Consider the following 23,266-nt stretch of genomic DNA (forward strand, 5'->3'; position numbering starts at 1 on the left):
AAAGCAAGTTAAGTATGCCTGTGCATAGTTGGTGGTATGGATTAATTTTATGCTATTTTCTCTTGTTTATATATTTAAAAAGGAAATAGGTGGCTGAGGCAGTCTCTTGCCTGAATAACTTGGGGTAGTAATATTTATTTAAAGTGGCTTTTGTACACATGGCCATGGGACTATTTTTATTAGTCACGTATATGATCTTGGGTGTATTTTTGTTTTATTGTTGCAGTGAAGCTGGCAGTTGTCCTGTGTGGGAGGTAAATTAAAAGGCATGATGGAATGGCCTCCATCCATTTTTCTTGGCCCTAAAAAAACCCAAGTACATCATGTGACAAGAGGGGAAAATATTTCCTGGGTGGATGCAACCGGGTGGCAGTGTTCTTTTATCGACCCACCCTATTAGCAGGTGCTAGAACCCCTCAGAAAGCTGTGACTCATTGTGGCAGGTCCAGCTCATTGGCTTTACCTGGGAGTTAAGAGAGGAGGGAGTTGTTCTCTGGACAGAGCAACTGGAGAGAAATCCTAGAGACAGTAGACCTTATGCAGGAAAATTAATCTGAGATTTGTTTGTTTGTTTTTTATGTTATCAATAAATCCAAATCCCAGAAAGAGGGTGAGAGTTTGGACACTAACTCAAAGTTGTGTGGTCTGCTTAGAATCAGGTAGGGACTCATTCTGTTCATACTGGGCCATTCCCTGAAATGGACAGATGGTGCTGGGATCAAGTGCTGTTTTGTGTGTCCTTCTAGGTTCATAGCTTGATTTCCTTTACAAATAAAGGGCAGTAGGAATGGGAGATTCTTCAAGGCACAATTTCATAGTTTCAGAGAGTTCAAGGCTAGGACAGAGGGACTATCAATAATATAGTCTGACCTCTTTTTTATCACGCCTGATTAATTTTCACCCAGATACCCCTATATTAAACTCAAAGCGTTTAGTTAGACCAGCACATTATGGGTTTTCAAATGATACCATACAAAAAGATAATTAGAATAGTGTGTAAACTGTGAATACAGGGCTATATTCTGTCACACCTTCCTTTTTCAATAGATTAATTATCTACTATATAGCATAACAATTGGACCACCTCCAAGATAAAGAGAATCAAAACAGGGAGATATAAACTTTAGGATTAAAAATGTCTGACATAAATGCAATACAAGAAGAAAACATTTCCCTAACTTTAGTGTTATTTAATGACATTTAACAGAAGATTCAGAACGTTCCAATTTTAATGTATCAGTGTTAATAAAAGTAAGAGATTGTGTGTGAGTGCATGTCCTGAAAAAAAGACTTAATAAATGCAGAAGTTCAAGTGTACTTTTATTTCACCTCTTGGGCAGTTTCAGAATACAGTTAATTCACAGAATTACAGTATGTGTAACTTTTTCTGTGCAATCACTGCCCATTATGTATATGAATTATTTTTTCTTTTGTTCTATTTCCTGGTTCCTCTGTATTCCTCACAGTAATATGCAGTGGCTGTGGCCGTTGTTCTGTCAGAAGCGTTGTCTGGTCAATACGTCCCTTATTATGGCTACTTGCTTTTGTTTATAAAACACTGCAGACATACAATAGCTGCTCCTCCTCCAGTTTCTTCTGCACTTGAGCAACCATTTTCAGAAGGAGTTCTTTTGAGATCAAGCGAATAGAAACAGCAGCTCTGGTTCCTGCATTTGTCAATGGTGGTCTCCTGTGGCCTTGCGACTTTATTATCCTTTAAAAATGTAGTAGCTTCAACCTTTAAGAACAATTGCTGATATGCAAATTTTTTTTATTTAATAGCAAAAACAGCTTAAAATACATCAGAGCAAATAACTTATTCAAAGAAGTTCCTCATGTGGCCTGAGGAATACACTGTGACTGATTAAAATTAGTTTATTAATACTCAATAAACAAATTAATGGTGGCTTTCCTTGAAATAACTACGTAAAGGTGTATGCTTAAGAAAGTAATACAAAGAAGATCAAACATAAACAGGTGCCAAGGACAAGCCAGATTTTAAGGAACTTATGATGGTCCTGGCACTTGGGTCTAGTTTGAAGATAATGATCCACAGAATCAGCAAGTGCAAATTTTTTTGGGCAGTAACCTAGCTGATTACATGCCTTGTCTATTCGGAATGTGTGAGTTACAGCGATGTTCCACACCTAAAAAGCAAAAGAACAATTAATAGTGATTCAAATATAGAATTAATTTAGGTGCCACTATTAGAACAGCTATATAAATAAATGGGTGGGGTGACTGAGCAGACACAAAACACAACAACAGAGAATACAGTGCATTCAACCAGACAGAATCTTTATAAATACAAACCAAACAGGATTGCCATAACCTAGCACAGTCTGGCTATGCCTTCCTCCAGTTCTGCCATATGCCCTTGGCTGGGGGAACCAGGAGTGCATGGCACAGAACTGCTATGCCATCTCTACACCACCTGGGGATCCCCCTATGCAAAGCTACTTCAGCCGGCTTGCTATCCCCTGTGTGTCACTGGAGCTAGAAGCTGGTGCAAAGTGAATGTAAAATGCCAGCAAATCAGAACTGTAGCAGTTTAAACCTATTGTGACAAAGCTCTGTCCTTGCCTCCGTGGGTCCCGCATTTCCTGGTGGATTTCGCTAGCCTCAGAGGCTCACTGTGACCCTCCACGTAACCATTCTTTCTCTAGAGACAAGGGTCACAGTCTACTGAGCCATTTTCATCATAAGCCAGAGAGGGAGGTGAGGAGAAGTTATCCTTCCTTGCACAGTCTCTGTTGTCTCCCAGTCTCAGTGATTAATCAGGGGGCAAAGGTGGGGTGGGGGAGCCCGGGCCCACCCTCTACTCCGGGCTCCAGCTCAGGGACCCTAACAGTATCAGATATGGTAGCTGACCTTTTAGAAACATGACATGTACAATTCCCTGGGCTACTTCCCCCACAGCAGCCCTCAATTCCTCAAGCTCCACTTCACCCTTACCTCAGGGACTCCTTCCTTGTGCCTGATATGGTGTGTACTACTCAGCCTCTCCAACAGCACAACTTCCTCCCACAGCTCCTGACATGCACACCCACCTGACTAAGTGGGAGGCTTTTAACTAGTTTCAGCCAGCCCCTGATTGGCTTCAGGTGTCCCAGGCAACCTAGCCTTCTCCTTGCCTTCTGGAAAGTTCTTAATTGGCCCCAGGTGTCTTAATTGACCTGGAGCAGCTGCCATTTCATTTATCCTGGTACCAGGGATTTGTTTAGCCTGGAGCTAATATATCTATCTCCCACTACTTTTCTATAGCCATCTGGCCTTGCCCCGTCACACTATGTAAAGTGAGTGTAAGACTACTCAGGGTGCAAGGCAGTAGAAAAGCAGGCTACTTGTTTCTTTCCATAAAGCAATACCACATTGATCCACTAGATGACACTATTCAACCCCCACACCACCACCTAACAGAGTCCTTCTCTCATTTTAATAAGCATCAACCCTCTCCAGCCTGTGAATAATATTCGTGTTTAATTGTTGTTTCTATTCTCAAATCTCTTTCTAAGGGTTTATAAATCAGTAATTAATTCTGTTGAGTGAAATGTCTCTCTTTTTTTAAAAACAAAAACAAACAAACATACAAACAGATTTAACATCAAAAGGCCAAATCCTGCTTAATTTGCTCATAGTCCCACTGAAGTCATGAGAGCTAATTAAGCAGGATTTGGACATATCTTTTAGAAAAGGCATCCAATATTGATTTAAAAATTGTCAGTGATGGAGAATCCACCTGCAGCTGTTGGTAGGTTGTTCCAATGATTGGAACCTCCACACTGCTCTCATAATCCCCTGCTCTCTGGCAACATTTACACGGGCTAAAAAACTGGAAATAATACAGTGGTGAATCAGGCCTCAACAATCTGTGCATAACTTCAGATGATACTATGTGGACATATGTATAGGAAAATACTGGTAAGTGTTTAATTAGAATGGCTTCATTGTGATATTTTATAAAATTTAAAATAGCTACCATACTAACGTTAGAAAAAATCAAACATAAACCCCGAGTCCTAGGAGTGGGTGGGTACGGGTGTATCTTTGCTCCTATATATTGCATAATATATGGTAATGTAAAAGATAGACACTTATCATGTGTCATTCTTAGTATCATTAATGTTTTGGGATGTATATGGATTCATGCTATGCTCACTGGATGTGCTGAGATAAGGCAGTAAAGCAGATCACATTCCAGTGCATTTTGACACTGACCTACCTAGAATGAATCTTGATGAAGGGTGCTTCACCTCATCATTTTTTAAAGACTGACATTACCCAAAAAAGGCGATTAAAGGCAAAAAGCATATTTAAATGATATATATAAGCATATTTAAATAACCAAGATTTTCTTTTTTTAAAAAGCTGATACTTGATTGAAGCCACTCACATTGCCCAAGTACTGAAAAGATCTCAGGATAGTGCTTCATGTTACATGCTGCAAAACTCCACATTACAAAATGGCAGCCAAATTCTGCTCTTGGCTTCTGTTGTGTAAATGAAAACCTCCTCTTGCTTCCAAGGGCAGGTCTACGCTACGGGGGAAAGTGGATCTAAGCTACGTAGGGTAACTCAAGTCAATGTAGCTTAGATCTACTTACCGCAGGGTCCACAGTACACTATGTTGATGGGAAAACACTCTCTCGTCGACTCCCTCTTACACTTCTCAGTCCAGTGCAGTACCGGAGTCGACAGGAGAGTGATCTGCAGTCGATTTAATGAGTCTTCACTAGACCCGCTAAATGAGTGGTCACCAACCAGTCGATCGTGATCAACTGGTTGATCCTAGAGGATCTCCCAGTTGATCGCAATCTACAGTGGGGCTGCGGCTAAGACAGGCTCCTTGCTTGCCCCAGCCCCACGCGGCTCCCGGAAGTGGCCAGCGTGGCCCCAGGGACAGTGGGGCAGGGGTCTCCCTCCAAACACTGCTCCTGCCTGCATGCACCACCCTCGCAGCTCCCATTGGCCAGGAACTGAGAGCTGTGGCCAGTGGGAGCTGTGGGGTGGTGCTTGCAGAGAGGGGCAGCGTGCAGAGCCACTTGCCGGCTGCTGCCACCGGGGTGCATTGGCCCCTTCTGGGAGCGGTGTGGGGCTGGGCAGGCAGGGAGCCTGCCTTAGTGACAGCCATGCTGCACCGCCAACCAGGAGCTGCCCAAAGGTAAGTGCTGCCCGGTGGGAAGCCACACCCCAGCCCCCAGCCCCACTGTGCAGAGCGGCCTGGTCCCTCCATCTAGGGGCTGGACATGCTGGTCACCTCGGGGAGCAGAGCAGCACGGAGCCAGGGCAGGCAGGGATCCTGCCTTAGACGTACTGTGCCGCTGACCAGGAGCCGCCCGAGATGAGCGCCTCCCATCCAGGGCCTGCACCCCAACCCCCTACCCCAGCCCAGAGCCCCCTCCCAGATCCCACACCCTGACCTGCACCCCAACCCCCTGCCCCAGCCCTGAGCCCTCTCCTGCACTCTAATCCCCTGCCCCAGCCCTGACCTCATTCCAAGCCCCCAGGGGCCTCACAACATCTAATAGCCCCGGGCCCACAGGAGAGTTAATTCAGCCCTGGTGATACTACCCCTCCTGTGGAGTTTCCTCTAGGAGGCAGGAAAAATTGTATGCAAAGCCTCTCCTGGAAGAAAAAGAGGGTTTCTTTTGGAAGCTCCCCGGATACAGTGGAGATGGTAAAAATTTTTCTGATGGAATGTTTTTTTTTGTTAGAAAACATTGATTTTTCCTATCATGATGTGATATTTCATATCCTATTATCAGGACATGTCATTCCATGCCATAATATAATAGTAAAATATTTAGACTTTTATAATATAAATTATAATAGGACAACAGTGAAAATAATAATGTCAAAAGAAAACATTTAGATGAGGTTAAAACAAAAACAAAATCTCAGAAATTTCATTTAATGGGAAATTTTAAATTTTCAACTTTTTGTTCCGATTTGAGAGGAAAAAAATAATCAAAGTGTCAAAATTTCTTTTGGAATGGAAATTGTGAGTTTTGACCACCTCTAAGTTATAGTATCTGCTGGGGATACACAGTCTCCATACCTTGCCTGTCCTTTTCCTACTTCTATAGACTCCTGGTCTGCAGCTGCCTCTGGAACCTCCCTTTAACATGCAGTTCCATAATATGGAGTGGCTCATTGGAAATGATAATACAGCCTATGGTCCGTTTTACCTCTTATGCGGATTCCTGGCTGGTTGCATGAGGGATGATGCACTTGGCTCTCCTGTACCCCCTGACGTACCCCCTCTGGCCCATCTACTTGCAAAGTAGGGAAACAGTATGGAGGGCCTTCTTGGGAGGGGGCTGAGATGGGGTAGAAAAATGGTGTTAAAGAGGTGACAGACTCGCTTTGACCCTGCATGGAAAAGTGGAGCTCTATATGCAGGGAATCCACTCCACACATGCATCCAGAGGAGATATTCCCCACCACTGATATTAAGTGTTTCTTGAGAACTTTAGCCAGAGACTTTATAAAGATGATTATGCATGCATTTATACTTTTACCTCATTTCTGGTCAAGAAAGGTGTAAAGCTAAAAACTGGTTTCAACGCCAGGTGCAGGCATTCCGTCACTGTGGCTGTGGACAGAAAGTTGATAAAATGAGATAACAATAGTAAAGTGAGCATAACATAGGGCTTGCCTTTGCTGCCAAAAAAAAGCCATGTTTTTTTACCTGGGGGTAACTAATGTGCGTGAGTTCTCAAGAGATTAAAAACACAAGTGAAGACAAGGTACTTTAGTTTTACCATGAAGTAAACTCGTTGAGGTCAACCCAATGTGGGGTATAGAATGACCTTAGTGAGTCTAACTAAAGCATCTTGTCTTCACTGTATTTTCACCCCAGCATAGCCCACATATATTAGTTACCCTGAAGTAAAAAAAAAAACCCTAGCTTTTTTAGCAGTGAAGACAAGCCCATGGTGATGACAGGTGTTGTGGGCTAGAGCCACAGTCAGCCCTCTGCAGTCAGTGGGTGTGCTGGGTTTGCTACAGAAGCAGGATCCAATGTTTTGAAAACAACATATAATTTACAGAATATTTGACGAACCCAAAGATATCTTATCTCCTTTTGTAGAGAAGTACTTATTACACTTTTACAGGTATTACATAATTCCAGCTAGCACAATTGTACAATTATTGTACGAATTACACAAGTTTAAATCTGTATATTCCTTTTACAGAACTGCCATGCAGATTACCAGTGACAGTGGAAATAAAAGGTGAAATGTAAAATAAAATAGCATAATAATCTAGTACGTGTTTTACTCTTTTTACCTGCTATATAAACGAGGAAAGCAGGAATACGTATCCATGGCCTACTGTAACCTAATTTTTCAAACTGGGAGGGATTAAAAAAAAAAAAGAGAGAGAATAAGATCAAAATATTCATACTAAATTGGGTCAGTGCAGCAAGAATATGCAGAAATAATTACTGTCAAATTATAAATCTGAACTTTTTCCCCAATTCAGCTATTACTATTTTAAAAAAGTTTTTCAGTTGAATATCCCTGTGCCTGCCAACACAATGAGATGATATAGGCAGAGATATCTATTTTAAAACAATAGAGGACATGAGAGGAGTGCATTTTTTATATCTTGAGTACAGTCCTGAAGTTTATTGCATTGATGTTCATGGGAGTTTTGTCTGTGCTTGCACTACAGGATGTGGCCTTTAGTGGAGGTTCAAAATCCTAGCCTGCTCATTATGAACATATCCCGATGCTTCTGTTTTATGTTTACAATGAAATTTAAGGGCATGATTTTCCATGGCCTTGCATCTTGAGGAGCCATTTACAACAAAGCAGTCTCTGTACCATAGTGCTACCAGATAAAAATGGTAGCATTTTACATGCACTTTGGACAACTCTGCACAGTGGTAAACGACTACACAAGATGGTGAAGAATCAGGATTTATAGCTTTTTAATTAAATTAGGTCATAACAATAAAGGGCCTTACCCTGCATTTCTGCACATCTAAAACTCCTGTTGAAGCCGATGGGAGTTTGTCTTTATGAGCTATCATTTTGCTAAAGTCTGTGAGAATACAGGATTGGGTTCTGATCTGATAAACCAGAAATGGAAATGTAGAACTGGAAGGGACCTCAATAGGTCATGTAGTCCAGTCCCCGGCACTGAGGCAGGAAGGTGTTGTCTAGACCATCTCTGAGAGGTGTTTGTCTAACCTGTTCTTAAAAACCTCCAATCATGGAGCTTCCACAACCTTCCTAGATAATTTGTTCTAGTCCTTACCTACCCTGACAGGAAGTTTTTCCTAATGTCTAATATAAACCTTCCTTGCTGCAATTTAGTCCCATTACTTCTTGTGCTGTCCCTCAGTGGTTAATGAGAACAATTTATCACCCTTTTCTTTTATGTACTTGAAGATTGTTATGTTTCCCCTCAGTCTTCTCTTTTCCAGACAACAAATAGTTTTTAAAATCTTTCCCCATAGGTCATGCTTTCTGGATCTTGATTATTTTGTTGCTCTCCTCTGGACTTTCTTCCATTAGTCCGCATATTTCCCGAAGTGTGGTGCCCAGAACTGGACACGCTACTTCAATTGAGGCCTTTATCAGTGCTGAGTAGAGTGGAAGAATTACTTCTTGTGTCTTGTTTACAACACTCCTGCTAATACATCCCAGAATAATGTACGCTTAGTTGCAACAGTATTACATTATGAACTCATTTAGTTTGTGATCCACTGTAATCCTTTTCCACAGATCCTTTTCTGCAGTTCTCCTCCCTTGGCAGTCATTTCCCATTTTCTATTTGTGAAACTGATTATTCCTTCCTAAGTGGAGTACTTTGTGTTTGTCCTTACTGAATTTCACCCTGTTTAAATCAGACCACTTCTCCAGTTTATCAAGTTCATTTTGAACTCAAATCCTGTTCTCCAAAACACTTGCAGCCCCTTCCAGCTTGGTACCATATGCCAAAATGTATAAGTATACTTTCTATGCCATTATCCAACTTATTTATGAAGACATTGAAAAGAACCAACCCAGGACAGATCCCTGTGGGATCCTCACAATATGCCCTTCCAGAGAGATGGTGAACCACTGATAATTACTCTGAATATGCTTTTCCAGCCAGTTGCGCATCCACCTTATAGAAGGTTTGGCTGGGCCAGTGATACTCAGACTGAGGCTTGCAAGCCGCAAGTGGCTCTTTAATGTATCTCCTGCAGCTCATGATATTAAAACGCTGTGAGATTTATTAACCAATCTAAGTTATTATCCAGTCAGGATGCTTTTACTATGTTATTAACCAATTGTAGTTGATAAAATAATAATACTTGGTCAGTCAATTTTGCTGCAAGTATATTATACACCTCCCTCCGCCCCTCCCCCCCCGCCCAATGAATTCACACTATTGTGGCTCTTTGAGGTAATGATTGCTAATTTGGCTCCTGAGCCACTGAGGTCTGAGAATCACTGGTCAAGGATATATTTATCCAGTTTGTTGATTAGATGGTCATGTGAAACAGTATCAAAAGCCTTACTAAAGTTGAAATGTATCAAATATATTTATAAAAAGAAAAGGAGTACTTGTGGCACCTTAGAGACTAACCAATTTATTTGAGCATGAGCTTTCGTGAGCTACAGCTCACTTCATCGGGTGCATACTGTGGAAACTGCAGAAGACATTATATACACAGAGACCATGAAACAATACCTCCTCCCACCCCACTCTCCTGCTGGTAATAGCTTATCTAAAGCTCATGCTCAAATAAATAGGTATTGTTTCATGATCTCTGTGTATATAATGTCTTCTGCAGTTTCCACAGTATGCATCCGATGAAGTGAGCTGTAGCTCACGAAAGCTCATGCTCAAATAAATTGGTTAGTCTCTAAGGTGCCACAAGTACTCCTTTTCTTTTTGCGAATACAGACTAACACGGCTGTTACTCTGAAATATATTTATATATTTCTTAAATAGATCAGTTTTAAGTTCTGCTTCTTCAGGTAATTACTGTGGTATTGGCTTCATTTAGCTGATACGTTCTTTCTAGATTAGTTATATGCTCAAGTCCCATACACTGTATTAGAACTAAACATGTGTATAGTACATACTAACGGAGTTATCCATTCAGAAAAGATGACATTCTCGCCGTCATGTATGTAATATGCCTGACCACTCTGTTAAAGAGGCAGAGAAAAGACAGATTAGAAACATAATATTGTGGGTGGAGTGACATTTTCTTTTTATCTTTTAAGACTATCTTTAATCATTTTGTAAATAACAGCAACCTAATTAAAAGCAAACATTTACAAATATATACAAATCAACAAGCAACCTCCAATGGAACTAATTCTGATCCTCATGTAAGTTTCACACATCTGTAAATTCATTTAAGTTACTGGAGTTACTTATGATTTATTACACTGATATATAAAAAAAAGAGCAGAGTCAGGTTCATTATGTTTAGGACTTCTGCTATGATTAAAACAATCAACCTAGTTGTCATAGCACTGAGGTTTTTCTTTATATTTTTGCAGGGGCCAAAATTACATTAGACATGATGAATTCACTAGAGTTGACAATACTGACATGTTAGTTAATGCAACTTTCCGATTTCATGTTCTCTTTGGCACTTCTTCCTGCTTTAAAAACAATGGCGTCTTCTTTAATGATTTTACCTATGTATCATTTTTTATACTAGGAGCATTAGTGACACTATTAAGATTTTCTATGGATTTATATTAGAACTCCCTATATTCAGTTCATAACATTCTGAATATTTCATTTAGTGAGATGATGTTTGCCAGATGTTATCTCAGAATAAAGACAATTTTTTTTGAAAGTTTGAACAAATACACTTCTGCGGTTCTCACTTAACAAGAGAGTGAAAAATACATTTTCCCCATATGTGATGTGGTTTGCAGATCTTATTCTATACCAGAGCAAGGCCTGGGCTAGTGAGCCCCACCCCTCAACAGCTACAGGGCATGCTCCAGTTTAAATGGGCACTGGTAGGCCAGGAGAAGGAGTTACAGGCTGTACTAGGAAGTGACGCTGATGCCTGGAGCTGTGGGATGAGTGACTACAGAATTGGTATGGCCACTTGGGAAGCGGTGATCCATATGCCTCTCCTGTTTGGAGTTGGAAACTCACAAGAGGCCCCAAAGAACTGGACATTGTCCACCCCGGCAGACTAAGCTGTTACTACTAAGATTGTGACTACACCCAAAAGGGAGGTGCCACAGCCTGGCAGGAAGCGCCCCAGGTCAGGACACTGTGGAGTGGGAAGACCTGGGTTCCTTTCCCCTGCTTCCACGCCACTGTTGTGATGGAAGCCGAGGAAAGAAGAGGGGACACACAGGAGGGACTGAGGCCCACCGTATATGGCCCAGAAGGGCCCTGTCCAGAACGAGCAGACTGCAAAAGAACTGTGGTGCCACTGTCTGACCACTAGCCCAGCTGCCTATCGGACTGATCAGCTACACCATATAAAAAGATTACAACTTTTTTCCCCCAACAAATTCAGCACTGACATGATATGGAGTAAAGAAGTTGAAATTTGTCAGGGAAATGGCCCACAGTGAGAAGTTTTTTTGAGGGTTAGCATGATTACTAGATTGGATTTGACTAAGTTATGCAGGTTTGAAAAATTTCAGGGAGGAATATTCTTTTTATCCATATGGATAGGTCAAATCTCTCAAACCCTATTATGTCAGCTTTGCAGAATTATCAAGAACCTACTAGCCAGCCCAGGAAAAACATCTACTAATCCATACTTAAACAAACACCAACACACTGACAGGTCCTGTGGGTCCTGAACCCAGTTCTGTGCGGGTCCAGGAAGTCATTGCACTCCAATTCTCCAATGGCAGCTCACACAGACAGCAGTTGGGGCCAGAGTCCATGAAGCCCAACTGGGGCACAAGCCCTTCCCCTACTCTCTGACTGAGAGAGGTCCAAGGCTCCTTGTTGGGCTGCAGCCCCTATTTAAGCCAGAGGAGGAAACAGGAAGTTGTTTGTACAAGTGAGCTTCACCCTGCCATGGGCCACTGGTATGGTGTTTATCTGTTCCTGCCTTCTAATCTTGACCTCCTGGTATCCCATCTTGGCCTGACTCTTGGAAACGGATTCTTGATCTCTGACCTCCCGTTCATCTCTAGATTCTGATCTCCTGGCTTTCCAACCCAGCCTGATTCCTGGTAACTGGCTGCTGGTCACTGGACCCTCTGCCTGCACCCACTGCTAAACCCTCGGCCATGCTGCGCATGCCCCGGCCCTGTCATATACAGAGCTCCCACTTCCTTGCCCATAGAACCACACATATACCAGATAACACTACCTCCCCATTATTTAAGCCCCACACTCCATGTGCCAAATGTACACCTCATCTCATCCCCTTCCTCCTCAACACTCCATTCAGTCACTCACCAGCTGCACGTCAGTAACGCCCCCATTCTTTTACTACCAACTCAATTCTCTACCCTCACCAAACTGATCAGTTTTCTTTTCCTTACCCTACAAATTCATCAGCTCACATTCCACAGTCTAACAATTCTCTTCTCTCCTCCCTCCTTTCTCTCCAAATTGATCAGTTCTCTTCCTTGACTCACTGTGTAGCAGTCTCTTCCAAGCTGCACAAGGTACTTCAGCCCCTCCAAGTTGGGCCTCGTCCTTGCTACAGTAGCTGCCTGAATAACTTCCCCAAAACTGGGGCCCCAAGCCTTCCCTTGGTGGCACGAAACTCTCTCCCCCTCTGGTTGCTCTACTTGCATCATCATTTCCAAAAAACTTGGGGAGGTTTGAAGGGTTGATGTCTATAGCCTCCATCACTGAAGAGGGTGGCCACTGTCACTGTTGGGATTTCTGCCCCCCCCGGAGGAGAGGGTAGAGGGCAATAGAACAGGGGTTTTCTCGGACTGGGCCTTAGCTAACTGGGAGTGAGAATAAAACAACCTGGCCCAGAAGAGGCGGAGCCTAGAGAAGCTGCTGATCTTCCCTTCACCATAGGCCCAGGGCAGGGAATACTCCGAAGAGCCCAGAGGATTCATATGTTTCTACAGTAGCTCAGCTCCTGAACAGAGTCAGAAGAAGAGGTACAATCTATGAGCCTGACGGATGCTGGAGCTGCCAGGCAGTGTGAGCGCAGCTGCAACGCTGTCAGGTGTGAAATGGTTCATGCTCTTAAGATTTTTGTCACAACTATAAGGGTTGGAAATTTAAGTAAAAATATTCATAAGTGTTCACTAATTTTGAATACCCACATTTTTGGGAATGCTGAGCATGTACAAATTAGGCCCCAAAGGTTTCAGATTGATTCTAGATGTGTACATTTTTAATTGACCAAAGCCAGCTTTTGGGGAAAAAAATTAACTAAAAACTTTGATTCTAGAGAATTTGATGATTGCCATATTCACTTGGGGAAGATTCCTACTCAACCTGGGCAGGCAGGAAACCCTACCTTTGCAAAGCTAGCTTACAAGAAGAAAAAGATGTGACACAAAAATATTAACAAGATGAATGTGAGCTGCATTTACAAAGAAGACATTTCGCATGTGGAACTGTACAGTTTGCATATGCAGTACTTTTGAGAATTTAGCAGATTGACTTTTAGACACAGAATTTTATCTAAAAGCCACAGAAAGTGACCCATATTTTAAAAGTGTATCCAACTGGATAGGATATTTAAAATTGTTTACTTACCGCTATATAACCCTTCTCAGGGGTGAGAGCTTCAGCAGCTAAGAGATGAGCTTGCACAAGATTTCCTACATGAACCCAGTTCATCTGAGCTTTGGGATTTCCAAATTTGAAGTTAAATAGCCCTCTTTGGATATTCATCTGTAGAAACAGACAGCATATGCAAAAGACTAAAAAATTGCTTTTCATTTTTCAAAGTACCTTAGGTGCTGGAAACCTGCCAAACAAACTGTGGGGCCACTGGATGATCGAGGCATTAAAGGAGCACTTGAGGAACACAAGGCCATTGTGAAGAAGCTAAACAAATTCTTTGTATCGGTCTTCACTGCAGAGGATGTGAGGGAGATTCCCACACCTGAGCCATTCTTTTTAGGTAATAAATCTGAGGAATTGTCCCAGATTTGAGCATCAATAGAGGAGGTTTTGGAACAAATTGATAAATTAAACAGTAATAAGTCATCAGGACCAGATGAAAATTCATCCAAGAGTTCTAAAGGAACTCAAATAGGTTATATACCACAGTTATGATACTGCAGAACTATCACTTAAATCAGCTTCCGTTCCAGATGACAGGCAGATAGCTAATGTGACGGTAATTTTTTAAAAAGGACCAGAGGCAATCCTGGCAACTACAGACCAGTCAGCCTAACTTTCAGTATCAGGCAAAATTGGTTGAAACTATGTTAAAGCACAGAATTATCAGACATATAAATAAACATGATTTGTTGGGCAAGATTCAACATGGCTTTTGTATGGAAATCATGCCTACCTAATCTATTAGAATTCTCTGAGGGGGTCAAACAAACATGTGGACAAGGGTAATCCAGTGGACATAGTGTACTTAGACTTTCAGAAAACCTTTGACAAGGTCCCGCACCAAAGGCTCTTAAGCAAACTAAGCAGTCATGGGATAAGAGGGAAGGTCCTCTCATGGATCAGTAACTGGTTACAAGACAGGAAATAAAGGGTAGGAATAAATGATCAGTTTTCAGAATGGAGAGGGGTAAACAGTGGTGTCCCCCAGGGCTCTGTACTGGGATCAGTGCCCTTCAACCTATTTATAAATGATTTGGAAAAAGGGGTAAAAACAGTGAGGTGGCAAAGTTTGCAGCTGATACAAAATTACTGTGGACACCTACGTCCAAAGCTGACTGCAAAGAGTTACAAAGGGATCTCACAAAACTGGGTGATTGGGCAACAAAATGACAGATGAAATTCAAATCTTGGAAAATGCACAGTAATGCACACTGGAAAACATAATCCCAATTAGCTGTTACCACTCAAGAAAGATCTTAAAGTCATTGCAGATAGTTCTCTGAAAATATCCGCTCAATGTATGGCAGCAGTCAAAAAGATAAAGTTAGGAACCATTAGAAAAGGGATAGATAATAAAACAGAATATATCATAATGCCACTATATAAATCCATGATACACCCATATCTTGAATACCGTGTGCAGTTCTGGTCACTCGATCTCAAAAAGATTAGAAATGGAAGAGGTACAAAGAAGGGCAACAAAAATGATTAGGGGTATGGAATAGCTTCCATATGAGGAGAAATTAAAAAGCCTGGGACTGGTCATCTCTTTTCTAATCTGAACAAGAAGGTATATGATAGAGGTGTGGAGAAAGTGAATAAGGAAATTTTATTTACTCCTTCACATAACACAGGAACTAGGGGTCATCCAATGAAGTTAAAAGGCAGCAGATTTAAAACAAACAAAAGGAAGTTCCTTCACATAATGCAGTCAACCTGTGGAACTCATTGCCAGAGGATGCTGTGAAGGTGAAAACTATAAAAAATTATATTTCAAAAAGATGATATATGTCCATCAATACTATTAGCCAAGATGGTCAGGGATGCAACCTCATGCTCTGTGTAACCGTAGGCCGCTGACTGCCAGATGCTGGGACTGGATGACAGGGCATATATCTGTGACTGAATGCACCCCTGTATTCACACCCTACACACTACTGTAATAATCTTTGTACAAAATATGCCTTGTGAGGTATCATACGAAAACTAATAACTCACTGGTCAATAATATGGTGAAAGTATGTAGCAACATTATATGTAAAGTTATGAACATGGACTGAAATTCAGACATGGCATACTTTGTATGAAATATCACAACCATATACAAATGATAAATATGGGGGTAAAAGGCTGCTACTTTGAGGTCCTATGCATCACAGTGGTTATCAGGTAATCTGGCATGTGGCTAAACCTGTTTCTCAAAACAAAGGACAAGGTGATGCCAGTTTTGTCATCAAAGTTGATGGGCAATCACCTGTCAAGCGGCCATTCTTCAGCAAAGAAGGGGGCCTGAACAGATCAATCTACATTTTAGCAAACAGCATGGAATCTTTTTCACCGCAAGACTCCATGACTCAAACCTCACACCGGGAATGAATTTTATCTAGGGGTAACTCTCAGGAAAATGCATTTCAAAGGGTGACCGGGCTATACAAATGAGGGGCAAAAACACCCCCAGGGATCTCTCCCTATCTATCTCCCTTTCTCTTTCACCTAAGATGACAAAGGAAGCAGCCGTTTGACTTTGGGAGAGATCCTGACCTGAAATTTCATCAGCCCTGTTGCTGAGATCAAGTCTAGTTTGTTAAATTTTAGCACTAGAAAGCATTTTATCTTTATTTCTCTTGTAGCCATTTCTGACTTTAATGCCTTGTACTCTCTTAAAACCTACAAAAGGTAATAAACTTGTTTTATTCTTTAATCAAAACTAATCCAGTGTTGTCTTTAAACTGAACTGTAGGGGTAACTCCATTTAAAGTAGCAAACTGTTGTACATTGAGAGGGACAATGGACCTCCAATATCTGGACTATCCAGGAGAGAGCTGGTCAGTGAAGAACATATGTTTTTTGGGGGAATATCTGGGTCCAGGAGTGTATTGGGGTCATCCTGTAAATACTAAGCAAGGCTCATGGAAGCCAGAGTGTGACTAGAGTGTGTTGGCAGGCTTCAGCTGTACATGCTCAGGGTGTTATCTTCATGCTGGAAGGTTGTGAGTGGCCCAGGTGGGAGCCACAGCAGCAAAGCACCGTGAGGCACCCAAGATTGCAGGGCAGGTGATGATACAACCCCTCACTGTCTGAGCTGCACCCCAGAATGTGACAGGATTACTTGATAATTGCCCTGTCCTGTTAATTCCCTTTGAAGCACCTGGCATTGGCCACAGTCATAAGACAGGATACTGGGCTCGACGGACTATTGGTCTGACCCAGTATGGCTGTTCTTATGCATGAAATAACTGCAGGAAGGGTGTGATTTGCCAAGCAATGTGATTCATTTAATTAGTCATTGCCTAAAAACCAAATGTTTGCTTCTTTAAAAACAAAAACAACAACACAAAAAAACCCAACATCTAAAACTTGACATCAGGAAGATTTAACTACGGCTACAGGTCATGGCTATGGTCTGATTAACTTCAGCATAAAATATTCTCACAAAAATCCTGAAATCATATTTTACTATTGTTTAAAGTGCTTACTCAACAAAACAAATAATGCATAATAACCAGTGATGCAGGTGTAGCCCTTTCTCCACAACACTAGCCCAGTTTTTGTCTATCAAAAAAACCATGTTTATAATTTTCATTCGCATCATCCTCCAGTTATGCTATTTGTCAGCTTGCATTATGTGGTCAGTCAACAAAAGGTTGTTTGAGGGACTGTTTAGATCAGTAACCAGGATACTAGCTTTTGAATTTTTTAGACTTAAACAGTACAGGTACTATAATATTTGTAATGCACTCCAGAGCTGATAATACAATACATACTAATACTCGTGGCAGGTGTTTTTGCTCTTCTGGTCCATAGATGCCTGGTGGGCGAAGAACACATGTATGGAGCTTATCGCCTCCTAGGAGATATAATGAAATGTGATTTTCCAAATAGTTTCCATATCAGTACACGACAGGTACACTTCATATACGGTTTATATTTTATTTTGAAAAACGATAAGAGGGCCAAACACACTGGTCCCTTTGTAGTAAATTCTCTTCATCTTCTTTTACAATGTGAATTTAATACTCATGAAATCTGCTGGCTCGTGAGTCCTGAAAATTGAAATCCTCTGACCATAAAATAGGTGCAATATGAACAGCATCTTACATATTTCCCTACCAATATACCCTCATGCCTAACTCGCAAAGGCCACCTCTTACAGTCTATTTATAAAAGAAATGCCCATATTCAGGCACACAGAAGATTGAAAATCACAGTGTCTAATACAACTAGCTATATTCAGACACCTCCTCTGATCACAGCTGTAGCAGTATCACAAAGAGACAGAAACAGTTTCTCAAGCAGTCAGCATCCAAATCAGTTAGTTTTGACCTTAAAAAGTCCTAAACCTTTAAATATCTCATAGAAATCAATAGGCAGCCTGTGCTCTCTACTGCGAACAGATATGATGTGCTTGCTGTATGAAACTACTTATAAGTAACAGATACATTCTGCACGAATAGTTTCAAGTCGTATCCCCACGTAGAGTACATCACAGTGGTGTGTGTCTGAGCTCACAGCCGTGGATAATGGTAGCAAGGTCTCCCTCTGGTAGACAAGATCATACCCTGCTTGCCTAGTGTAGATTGAATAAAGCCGCCTTGGCACAGCTCCTATCTGTGTACTCAGAATTTGAGAAACTAACATAACTCAGAAACTGAAAATCTAAGTAAGAAGCATCTGTCTGCCTTCTTCCTTATCTGTTGCAAGTCATCTGTAAGCCCTAATGACCTGTGGGGATTAAGCTGGTGGAGAGAGTGTTTAGGGGCCACTGCATCTATAGTGAAGCTTAGTGGGACTGTTGGCATGAGCATGTGTGTATATGAAAAAGGAATGCAGGCTCAGAGGCTATATTTGCAGTAGAATTTATAAACATTTTTAATTGACTTGAAGAAATAAGGTTTTAATTTTCTCAATCTTGGATTATCCCTTTTCCCCTTTGTGTATAGTCTCTTGTCCACCTGAATATACATGGACACTGAGATTAGACACATTAACTGAGGGAAGAAAAGACCCCTTTATGTTCATAGTTTCACATACAGTAGTGATATCAGAAAAGTAGATTTTTATATGTACCTTTTAGTGGGGTTCCATCAGCTGCAAGGATCATTTGGTCTGCTATTGCTTTGGTTCTAGAATAATGATTAACCTGCTGAAAAGAGTGCAAATATAATGAATTGCCTAACTATATCCCTACATTGGTAAATGACACCTCTGATAACTTTTCAGTAAACTTGCACATCTATCCAGCTTGCAGCCATAACCTCAATAAAATCTTCTCAAAACATAAGATGTGGAGAAATTATTTAGGCCTCCAACCCTAAATTATCTGTTTATGATAAAAGAGACAGGTTAGTATTTTTGGCTACACAAGTTTAGATTCCCAGTAAACTGAGCATAGCCCTCTTTTAAATTTCTATTTTTACTTATGATATGCTTCAAATATATTCTTTGATTCAAATTATTCTTTGGTAAGGTAGATATTTTTGATATAAATAACAGTATTGTGAAAACAATAGGGTAAATACATATCAATTAAGTGATTTTTAATTTATACATTTACTCATGCCAGATTTCTCATTGATCTTAAAACTTAAATTGCTCAACTAGAGTATAGACTTGAAGGGCTCAATTCTCCCATGTGCCGGGGCAGCTCTGGGGCATTCTGGCTGCCGTGTCCCTAAAATCAGCTTCCTGGAGGACTACCCCAATGTAGAGAAATCACAAGGTGGCAGAGTGTTGCCACAGTGGTTCCTATATGTCCCAACTCACAGCTGACATTATAGGGGCATAGCTAGGGAAAAAGGGGTGTGACTGGGGCTCCTTTACATGAGCTGATCACAGGCTTTTGAAATGGCCTCTTAGGGGTAGGAAGAGGCGGATGTAGGAGCTGCTACAGAGTCTCTACATGACCTGAGGTTCCCGCTGAAATATATCAGGTGGCACAAAGGGAGGAAAAACCACTGATAAGCCCCCTGCTTAGTGTTCCTTTGGTATGAAGGAGTCTGCAACATGTACAGAACCAGAAAGAGTGGTCCCTTACTTTACGGTTCTTTGAGATACATTGTCTGCATAGGTTCCACTTTTGGTGGTGTGCATGAGCCCCATGTGCACACGGTTGGATTCTTTTTTGAATAGCAGTGTCCACTGGGGCCACACATGCTCCCTGAGAGACCTTGTGACCCCTGTAGTTAAGGGTATAAGGAGTAGGGAGGCCCCAACTGCTTCTCAATTCCTTTGCCAGTAAAGAATTCCATAGAGCAGGATTCTGAATTCGTGGATATGGAGGACTGGTAGTGGAATCTGCGTGGACAATACATCTCAAAGAACCACAGTTACCTTTTTTCCTTCTGCAAGTGATGGTCTACACAGATTCCACTCTTGGGGCAGGTCTACACCGCAATTAGATACCTGCAGCTGGCCTGTGCCAGCTGACTCAGACTCATGAGTAAGGCTAAGAATTTAATCATGGATACTTTTAGTAAAAGTCACGGACAGGTCCGGGCAATAATGAAAAATTCACAGGAGCCCCTGACCGGTTCCTGACTTTTACTAAAAATAGCCGTGAAAAATAGCCGTAAAAATAGCTGGGGACCCTGCAGTGCCCAGCTGGAGCTGGCTGAAGTCTTGGAGGTCTTTGGAAGTCACAGATTCTGTGACCTTCATGACTAAATCGTAGCCTTACTCATTAGGCTCGGACTAAGGGGCTGTTTAATTGCAGTATTGACATTTGGGCCCAGGCTGGAGAGCTTGGGTTGTAAAACCCTGCGAGGTGGGAGGGTCCCAGAGTTCAGGCTGTAGCCTGAGCCCAGAAGTCTACACTACAATGAAACAGGCCTGCAGCTTGAGCCGTGGGAGCTCTAGTCAGCTGGCACAGGCCAGCTGTGGCTTTTTATTTGAAGTGTAGACATACCCTTGGTGACTAGCAAGCAGTATCTCATCCTCAGAGGCGGGTAAAAGGAGTCCTACTTAAAGATCGATTGATGGATGGCTCTGCCTAAACTTGCATCTAATCTAGAGGTAAAATTATGGACTGATCCATGGTGCCACCAGATATATCTCAGACATTGGGATACTGTTCAAAGAGGTGGTAAAGGCTGCTTAGGCTCAAGTAGGTTGAAACAATATGTCCAGAAATGTCTGTCTTAGTTAGTACATAGCAAGTTCATATATAGTCTGACACCCATTTAGTCTATGAGGGTATTGGTTGTCCTCTCACTGGTGCCACAAATGCACCACATAGTTTAGGTGTGGCTCAAATTGATCTAGTATTGTCTATATCAAAGGACAATGTTCTTACTGAAATCCAATGTGTTTGAAGTTTTGCTTTGGCTGATTGAAAGTTCGAGGCTGGAAATTCGGGTGAAGCCTGGGAGTGAGTTTGTTTCTAAGGAGAGCCTGGCATAAGGGCCTGAAAATCATTTATGGGCTTTGCTGTGTCACAAGATGGACAAATCTTGAATCCTGGAGACTTTGGCCATTTGGGGCCTATATACAGAGGGATGTAGGCCTTGGAAGAGAGGGGAGGCGGCAAGGAAACCTATCAATGCCCCAAGCAGCTAAATTGGTGATATATATACAATTTTTTTAAACCAATGGGTTAACTAAAATTTATCGAAGTGAATCTAGGTAACTAACAACAACTACTCTTTCTGTAGGTGAAGAGACGCAGGCTCTGTGGGGTTCTGTCTCATAGCCATGGGTGCTAAGAAGAAACTGAGAGGCAGTTGAGGCTGCCCCACCTCTTATACCCCTTGGCTGCAATGGTCACGGTGCTCCCAGGGCTCAGGCACAGCCCCAGTGGACACTTCTATTCAAGAAGAATCTGACTTTGCAGCCATGGGGTGCATGATCACCATTAAGAGTGGTATCTGCGTAAACAAACGGTCAAAGAAGAAGAGGTGACTCCTAAACACTTGAGGTGTTCTGAGGACAGGGAAGAGCAGCAAGCAGTGGGAGTGGCTAAGGCACAAGGGGCTCCAGATGGTAAACATTCCCTCAGAGACAATAGAAAGTTGGATGAAATTAGAACAGCCCCCAGACTACTCTAATTTATACTTGGGCTGGGTAGAGAACCAGGGAGCCAAAAGACTCCTTGACAGCCCCTGCAATAAAGAATCTTCCCATTATTTTCAAATTCCAATTTTTTAGTTTGTTTATTTTTGCAAGATCCCAAATGTGCTTACTTATGGATAAGGACTGAATAACTGATCACAGGCCACTCTTAGAATAATCTCACAGCGTTTAAGTCAGAGCTATGGCAGCAATAGCTACTTCTACCCAAAGACAGACTGATACTAATAATTTAAATAAATGCCCTCTATAGAAGCCTACTTTGGAACACAAATACAGTTTCATAAAGTTGGACAGCAGTGCTTTGCTACTGATCAAGCTGACGAGGTCTGTTGCAAAGTAAAATACCTTTTCTAGTGGAAAATATGGTACAGTTTCCTCATCTCCTTCTTCAATGGGATTCCCTCCAAACACCACATTCACTGTACTAGTATAGATCAGCCTTGGGATATTTCTTTGCTTGCAAACTACAGTAATATACAAAATGCATTATTTTAAGAAAAGGGGAAGAATATGAAAATCCACATGAACTGGCAGCAAACATTTTCTTGTTAAAGGCAACTACTGCAAACATAAGAAGGGCTGTCTTTCAGTTTTAGCATTATTTTTAAATTAACATAATACCTTTCATTCATATGGAAATTTTTCATTCAAAAGATCTATTAGTTAGTGCCTATACCACAGGTTGAAAATGGAAAGTGCTATATGAATGCTATTGTTATTACCAAGTGCTTTACAAACTACATACATGCAACAATCACATCACCACCGAATTGCAGTCACTAGTGGGTGAGGGGTCGTTACTTGTGTGAGTACACTTGGATGGAAATAAAAAGCCCTGCTGTATTTCAGTAACATCACATTAAATATTTTTACTGTGCATGACTGAGTTAGAAAAGAAGAGCAATAGGCACATGCATGTGATCATATGGAATTATAAATGATTGCATCATCTTTTCTTATGGACTGTAGCTCTCCCTGCTGAAGTCACTTTAGCCCATGCTTGAGCAGTAGGCAGCTGTGCTCGTAGTGCTGCTACTTCTAGCACATCTGGCCTGCACCCCTGCCACCTCCTTGCTTATGTACACACCTCCATGAGGTTATCTCCATTTTCATCTTGTGAGAACGTAAGTGTGATAGGAAACAGAGATGTCTTCCCAAATGTCTCAGTGGAGAAAAGTTTCCCACACCGTCATCCCAGGGATTGGAGGAAAAAAGGTGGAGGCAGCCTTCCAAGTGTTATGAAGGAGAACAGAGTGCTCCTCAACCTTCCTTTTCCAAAGTGCAATGGAGGAAAATTCCTCCAAGATAGGAGAGAGAAAACAAAAAACAAAACAAAAACAAAAATCTTTGGTCAAATGGGATTCAAATCCACCATCCCTAATATTACAGCTGACTCTAGTCTCTTGTGCCAGTGTTCTAGTTGGGTTTGAGGTTTCCATACTCCACTTTTGTATGTAGGAAATCTTATGCAGACACATGCATGGGT

General features: G+C 41.7%; 1 protein-coding gene across 3 annotated transcripts in view; it reads right to left on the reverse strand.

Annotated features, from left to right (window-relative positions):
* Window positions 1–1,861: 1,861 nt before the first annotated feature.
* LOC102947825 (putative short-chain dehydrogenase/reductase family 42E member 2) overlaps window positions 1,862–23,266 on the reverse strand; it is a 36,802-nt gene continuing 15,397 nt past the window's right edge. For 2 of the 3 annotated variants that reach the window (XM_027823054.3, XM_027823056.3), the window contains 8 exons: window positions 22,126–22,244; window positions 18,781–18,856; window positions 17,478–17,560; window positions 13,681–13,818; window positions 10,092–10,157; window positions 7,294–7,357; window positions 6,522–6,595; window positions 1,862–2,147 (listed from right to left, as the gene is read on the reverse strand). In XM_027823054.3, the coding sequence (XP_027678855.3) occupies window positions 1,941–2,147; window positions 6,522–6,595; window positions 7,294–7,357; window positions 10,092–10,157; window positions 13,681–13,818; window positions 17,478–17,560; window positions 18,781–18,856; window positions 22,126–22,244 (827 nt within the window). In that variant the 3' untranslated portion in view covers window positions 1,862–1,940. The remainder of the gene's footprint in view (window positions 2,148–6,521; window positions 6,596–7,293; window positions 7,358–10,091; window positions 10,158–13,680; window positions 13,819–17,477; window positions 17,561–18,780; window positions 18,857–22,125; window positions 22,245–23,266) is intronic. The other variant, XM_027823055.3, reaches the window with a different exon arrangement.

Source organism: Chelonia mydas, chromosome 10 (genome assembly GCF_015237465.2).
Source record: "Chelonia mydas isolate rCheMyd1 chromosome 10, rCheMyd1.pri.v2, whole genome shotgun sequence".
Taxonomy (NCBI): domain Eukaryota; kingdom Metazoa; phylum Chordata; order Testudines; family Cheloniidae; genus Chelonia; species Chelonia mydas.